The 7,364-nt window shown below is 37.5% G+C and overlaps 1 protein-coding gene across 1 annotated transcript; it reads right to left on the bottom strand.

The window, feature by feature from the left end:
• Positions 1–286: 286 nt before the first annotated feature.
• LOC149390313 (feruloyl CoA ortho-hydroxylase F6H1-3-like) lies at positions 287–1,611 on the bottom strand. Its single transcript, XM_089620471.1, has 2 exons — positions 1,038–1,611; positions 287–957 (listed from the first exon to the last, which is right to left on the bottom strand). The coding sequence occupies exons 1-2, from the start codon at positions 1,541–1,543 to the stop codon at positions 384–386; spliced, it is 1,080 nt and encodes a 359-aa protein (XP_089476597.1). The 5' UTR covers positions 1,544–1,611; the 3' UTR covers positions 287–383.
• Positions 1,612–7,364: the final 5,753 nt, after the last annotated feature.

Below are 7,364 nucleotides of genomic sequence, written 5' to 3'. Positions count from 1 at the left end.
TATTTGGAAGAAAAAGTGAGGAAAAAGGTCTATTTACAATACAAAAATTTTAGGGGTAAAAAATATTGTCAATTATCAAATAGTTAGATTTTGACAAAAAAAAAAAAAAAAAGGACTAGCTCGTAAAAAAAAACCTTCTTCACCGGTCACTAATTATTGTTCTCGTATAAGGTTTAAAATATCATGTACCTTTCTCTGACACGTGAAGTACATGCTATGCATTTGAATGAAGTAACAGAGAGTAGCTGAAGATCAAGATGCCAAATAAGATACCATTGCAGAATTATTTTATAAACTGATCGATAAACGAATGTTATTATTTGCAAGGCACAACTAAATAAATATATTTCTTGGTAATAACATGGGTCGTAGGAAAAAAAAGGTTATATCTTTGCGAAGTCGACCGTTTCCTTTCCATCATGGCCCTTTCTGAAGAAATGTTTGACATAGTCGGAATAGAGAACTTGTTTATAAATTGGGTGCTCTCCTGTGGCTAGAATCTCAGGCAGAGGAGCGATAACATCACACGGCCTGGGATTGACAAAAATGGGCACCGAAATGCGGTTACTCTTTCCGTTAGCCGCAACTCTGTGCTCCACGCTTCTGTAACGGCCATTGCTGATTATCTGAAGGGCGTCGCCGATATTGATGACCAAAGAGCCTTTGATGGGAGGGACGTGGATCCAACTGTCTCTCTTGTTATCTCTGACGTAAAGTCCGCCGATCTCATCTTGGAGGAGGATGGTGAGTGTGGAGACATCAGAGTGACGGCCGACTCCGACGGTGAGCTCCGGATTCGGACAGACTGGGTAGTAGTTTATGTTGATGCGCTTTGACCCCATCAGCAGATTCTCTCTTTCAGAGTCGATCTCGTTCACGTTTAGCCTCTTCATCAGCACATCAAGCAGTTTCTTGATCACCACCTCACTCTTTCTCATGTACTCGATAGCGTCATCCCTGAAAGTAGCATTGAGTTCGTTTGAGTTTCAAACATCTTGTATATCAAACGTATTTTGCTGGCCGGTAATGTTACGTACCTGAAAGTGGGGGGCCACAGAGCAGAGGCTTCTTCCTCGGAGACGAAGAAGAGACTGAGGAAATCTTTCCACTCCAAAGCCTTCTCGGCCTGAGGAGTGAAGCTCGTGCCATACCGGACATTGTTTGATGCCGAGTTCTCCTTCGAATACTTGTTCTTCTCCTCCGCCGGCATACCAAAGAAGCGGTGGGTCGCCGCCTGAACGTTCTCCAGAGCCTCCACTGGAACGCCGTGATTCACGATCTGAAAGAAACCCCATCTCTCTGCAGCATCGCAGATCGAGTCTGCCATCTTCTTCTCGTCATACTCCGACATGTCAATGATCGGAATCGCCTCTCCAGCCAACACATCGTCAACGTCGATCCTCTCTTTCATTGGCTGAACATATTGGGTTGGTAGGGTTTTCAGTCCAGTTTCTGACAGACCCTTCACTCCATATCCTTTTTTGATCACATATTCACTGATGTAGTTTGAGGTCTCGCTGCTGATTGAAATTGATGGAGCCATTTATATGTGATGTAGTAATAATCAAGAGACTGGGATTTGGAGCTGATGGGTATTTTACCTTTGAAATGTGTGTGTTTTCTTTGAAACCATGCAAGGTTATTTATATAGTACTAAGGCTCTATTTAATAGACCATGTGCCACAGTATTTAATATTATATTACAGTAAATCAATCCCATGCCTACATATTTCATTTTTCTCTATTATATATGACCAACACGCGACGGCCAATTATTCAACTATAACACTTTTCTAAGGCTCAAACTAACCTCATATTTTAAGTTATGCTTTTTTAAGAGTCAAATTAACTGTATGTGATGCTAGTCAAGTCAGTACAATTGCAAACGTGAAACAAGTGAGTGTTGAATGAGAAGGTTTCCAGAGCAAATGGTTTTTCATTGGTATTCTTACACAATAACGTGGGCCATGTAACGTAGGTGCCTTCTCGGATGTATCATCATAGAAATTGCCGCGCGCGTCGCAAAGTGGAGTTAGGGGGACTTGGCATAACATCGTTAGGGTCTTTGTGTAAAAGTCTAATATACATTTTGGGTCTTTGTTAAAGAAAAATGAATATTTTTTCAAAAGTTAATTTTTTTTTCTTTTAAAATTTAAATACAGTTAATTTTTTTTTAAATCTCGATTTATTTAAAATACACCTCATCGAGATATTCATATTTCTTATTGTTTTTAGATAGTGTACTCATATTTTCGAACCCAAAAAGTGAATTGTTATGGGAATTATTTTGTGGAATTCTATTAACCAAAAGTAACAGCTTAATCTTTTTTTTAGACTGATATGAATTCAATAAAACGAGGTTTTTCTATTCGATTTGGTTAATATATTTGTAAATGCTATCATGTTTCTATATGCTACTTCTATGGTGTAGTGTCACTCTGATATAAAATAAATTTTTACTTTTATTTATTTATTTATTTTAGTAAATTCTAACTTTAAATTTTTTATTGTATTATTTTCTCAATTTTAACTCCAATTTCTATTGACAATGATGCATCAAATGTTATTACGTATGTTGTTGGCTTATTTTTTACTGCAAGATGTCTGACAACATTCTCCAAGATATGTTGAGATATTTTTGCCTCTGTGTGCAGAACTGTAGTTTTGGCAAATTTCTTGAATTGCCAGAATAATTCGCAAAAGGCTTTCTACATCGATTCTTTTAATGTGTATGGATAAGGAAAATTTAGATCGACTTCCAGATGTGCTAACTACTATAAAAACCAAGCGTTAGAGAGTTGTTGGATTTTGTGATTTCATGATTGAAGGTTTCACGAGCATTGACATCGTAGAATACCGAACAATGAGAAAGTGTTCGAGAGTTAAATTGAGGGGATCTTAGATTCAAGTGGAGCCTGATTTGAAATTCACGGGTAATAATAAGAAAAGTGCATTGAGACATGGAATTTTCATATAAGTCCATTATTGTACTATTGACTACTTATTGTTACAGTGAATTTTCTTTCCATTGGGCACACTGCCCTTCAGAGTATGTGATGTTGAACCGAACTGAGTTACAATTTTTGTGTCATTTACATATACGCATTGTTCATTTAACTATCCATCGTTTGCATCGGAACCAATTGTCGCACATATTGGCTCTACATTGTGTGTGAGATCTTGTCTCTGATTAAACAAACTTTTAAAATAAATATCACATGAGCGTGAATAAATTACTCTAGTTCTCTGCTCTTTGTTTATTTTTATTATGTTTAAAATTTATTTCATATTATTTTATGTTGGTTTTGTGTATTAAAAAATATTTCATTGTGTCGTACTATTTTATCTCTTATTTTTTTGAGATTCCTATTGTATCACTACATACTCATTTTTTGAGTTCGGGTGGCTAAATCAACGGCAGGGTACTCGAATTTGAAGTGCAACTAGGATGTTTTACATATTTGTATGGAAAAGTGATTCGTTTAAATTAACGAGAATTCAGAATTCGTAAGATTACCTATGATCTTAAAAAAACGACTAGATAAAACACCGTATCGTATCAATAAAAAAATCTATGAAGATTTTTTTTCTTACTATTATATATATATTGGGATATGGTGAAACCTTGATAAATTTAAAAAGAAAATAAATTCAAAATTAATTGAAAGCTAGGTCAACTAATAGATCCTAAGTTGAGAGTGAGTAGTAAATTTATATAAAAAAATAGAGTTTAAACTACAAAATATAGAATTTATTTAACGGACAATTAGACCAGTAGCTCAATAACCCACACTCAATTTAAAGAATACCCAGAGTTTCGTTTAATTAAGAAAATAGTTTACTAAACCGATCGAAGTAAATTAAATAAACTATTTTAGTTAATTGAATATATTTCCGCCTATTGAGTTATTTTCTTAATAAATGAAACTTTGACTATAATCTTAAAAAAAGTTAGAGGATTGACTAGTTGTGATAATTTTTTCTTTATTTAATCTATAAGAATAAATTACGACTTATAAAAAGAGGAAATATACAATTATTTAATCTATTGAAACTGTAGTTAGTAAAATGTTATAAAATTGGATTTGTATCTAAATTTACTATAATTGTTTAATCTATTTATATTAGAATACTATATATATATATATATATATATATATATATATATTTGTGTTTGAGTTTATACAGTTTGTCTAACACCAATAAGCTATGTTTTCATCACTAAGCACAATTTTATTATTATTATTATTGTTTGAGTGAAAATCGCCGAGGTCAACAATCACAAATATCACATTGACGATACTTCAGAAGATACCTAGAAGAACTAAAGACTCTCCAACTCTCAATGTCACATAACTTGACGTCATAGATTCTCCTAACAATCGTACTGAGATCAATAGTCCTTTGATCCTTAGATTGCGAATATATTGTTTTAAGCGAACCATGAAGAGTTTGTTCATGCAAATCTACATTTGTCTCTTCATATGTTGTTAGGTTTGTTTAAGGACTAAAGACTATAGATTATCATAAAGCTTCAAACAGACAATGAAGAATGAATGAACGTTTCAACTTTTATTAATTATTCAGCAGTTACAAGCAAGAGTCTTCGTAAGACTATATTACATCAAATGTACATAAATAGACACTACTACTCTTCTTGTGGGCACCATTGACAACAAACTCCCACTTGACTCAAAGAAGATGTGAGTAGTCCTTCATGCCTAATCCCTCCCGATGCTGATCGAAGACCTTGTTCGCTAGGGCCTTGGTGTATGGATCTGCAAGGTTGTCCATTAGATCTTCTTCACTTCCACGTCTCCGCGCTGCACGATCTCTCGAATCAAATGGTATTTCCTCTCAATATGTTTAGAGCGCTTATGGCTTCGAGGTTCCTTTAAATTAGCGACAGCCCCACTGTTATCACAATAAAGGTTCATGGGCTCGTCGACATTTGGAACGACGTCCAAATACTTAAGGAATTTTCTAAGCCATACAGCCTCCTTGGATGCTTCACAAGCATCCACATATTCTGCTTCCATTGTGGAGTCAGCAATGCAAGACTGCTTGATACTCCTCTACACAACAGCTCCACCGTTAAGGATGAACACAAATCCCGAAGTGGATTTCCCGGAATCCTTATCCGCTTGAAAATCGGAGTCGGTATATCCCGTCATAGTCAGGTTAGTCCTGAATATGTAAGCATCAAGTTTCTAGTTCTCCGAAGATACTTAAGAACATGCTTAACCGCAATCCAGTGCTCGGGTCCAGGGTTGGATTGAAAACGGCTAACTACGCCAACGACGAAACAAATGTCAGGTCTAGTGCAAAGCATAGCATACATGAGGCTTCCTACGGTAGAGGCGTAAGGAATTTTTCTTATGTCCTTAATCTCTTGGGCAGTCTTGGGAGACTGGTCCTTAGACAGTGAAACTCCATGCCTAAACGGTGTTTGGCCCTTCTTGGAGTCTTGCATTGAGAAGCGATCCATCACCTTATCAATATAAGATGCTTGAGAGAGTGACAAAGTCCGGTTTTTCCGATCTCGAAAGCTTTGGATCCCCAGAATGTACGCGGCTTCTCCTAGATCCTTCATATCGAATTGCTCTGCTAGCCAGATCTTAATCTCAGATAATTTACCCACATCATTACCTATGAGTAATATATCATCGACACACAGTACCAGAAACACTATTTTCCCTTCGTCTATTAACTTGTAAAAACATGGCTCATCTATTGATCGCTCAAAGCCGAGCCTCTTCACAGTTTCATCGAATCTAATATTCCATGACCTAGATGCTTGCTTTAATCCATAAATGGACTTAAGCAACTCACAACTCTTGGTCTCTTGGCATTTTTCCATGAAACCATCTGGTTGAGCCATATAAACGCGCTCGTCAAGATTGCCATTCAGGAAGGCAGTCTTGACATCCATTTCCCAGATCTCATAATCGAGAGTTGCAGCTATGGATAGAAGTATGTGGATGGATTTAAGCATCGCGACTGGCGAGAAGGTCTCTTCATAGTCAATCCCTTCTTTTTGGGTGTAACCCTTAACCACTAGTCGTGCTTTGAACGTCTCGACGTTTCCATCCGGACCCATTTTCTTCTTGTAAATCCACTTACACCCTACGGGTTTAATCCCTTCGGGAAGGTTTACAAATTTTCAGACTTTGTTGACATACATCGAGTGCATTTCAGCTTTCATGGCGTCAAGCCAAAGGTTTGATTTAGAACCAGCCATCGCTTGGCTATAGGAAGCAGGGTCATCCATGTCAGAGACGACTATGAGAGTATCTCCGTAAGACATGTAACTGTTAGGCTTTTGAGTAGCCCTCCCACTACGTCGAAGTACTACTTGACGAGGTTGCGATGAGTTAGGTTGTGTTTTAGTTAGGGTAAGGAGAGTTCATACAGATGAGGTAGAAGCTTCCTCACCTAACTTTTCTTCAAGCACAATTTTGCTTCTAGGTTTTACATCTTTCATAAAGTCCTCAAGGAAACGAGCGTTCGTGCTAACGAAAGTCTTGTCATCCCCCGGGCTATAGAATGTGAAACCTTTAGTTTCCTTTGGATATCCCACAAATAGGCACAATTCTGACCTACTAGCCAACTTTCTAGTCTTTTGCCTTCGCACATGTGCAGGGCAACCCCAAATTTGGATGTGGTCTAGATTTACTTTACGGCCAGTCCATCGTTCATAAGGAGTACCAGGAACCATTTTAGATGGAACTTGGTTCAGAATGTAAGTGGTTGTTTCGAGGGCGTATCCCGAGAAGGAAAGAGGGAGTGATGAGTAACTCATCATTGATCTAACCATCTCCATTAGAGTTCGGTTCCTTCTCTCTGACACTCCGTTTTGTTGAGGTGTGCCAGGTGCTGTAAGCTGAGAAGCGATACCTTCTTCTTTAGGAAAGTCATCGAACTCTCTAGACATATACTCGCCACCTCGATCGGATCGAAGGGTTTTGATCTGTTTGCCAATTTTCTTTTCCACTAAAGCCCTAAAGACCTTAAATACATTAAAGGTCTCGGATTTGTGTTTGAGCAAATAGAAAAAACCATATCTTGAGTAATCATCGGTGAAGATAACAAAGTATTCGTACCATTCCCGTGCCTGTGTACTGAGCGGACCACATACATCAGAATGTACAAGTTCCAACAACTTAGTGGCTCTTCGACTCTTAGCTGAGAAAGGTCGCTTAATCATTTTTCCTTCTATATAAGATTCACAAGTAGGTAGTGAACCTATTGCAGAGGCTTGTAGTGGACTGTCCCTCACAAGTCTCTTAATCCTGTCTAGACTGATATGACCAAGTCTTAAGTGCCAGAGATAGGTTGATTTTATTAGATCGGAGGATTTAGAA

This window comes from Urtica dioica, chromosome 7 (genome assembly GCF_054948205.1).
Source record: "Urtica dioica subsp. dioica isolate 48M chromosome 7, U.dioica_male_clone48M_v1_H2, whole genome shotgun sequence".
Lineage (NCBI taxonomy): Eukaryota > Viridiplantae > Streptophyta > Magnoliopsida > Rosales > Urticaceae > Urtica > Urtica dioica.
This window is presented reverse-complemented; position numbering and strand designations above follow the sequence as displayed.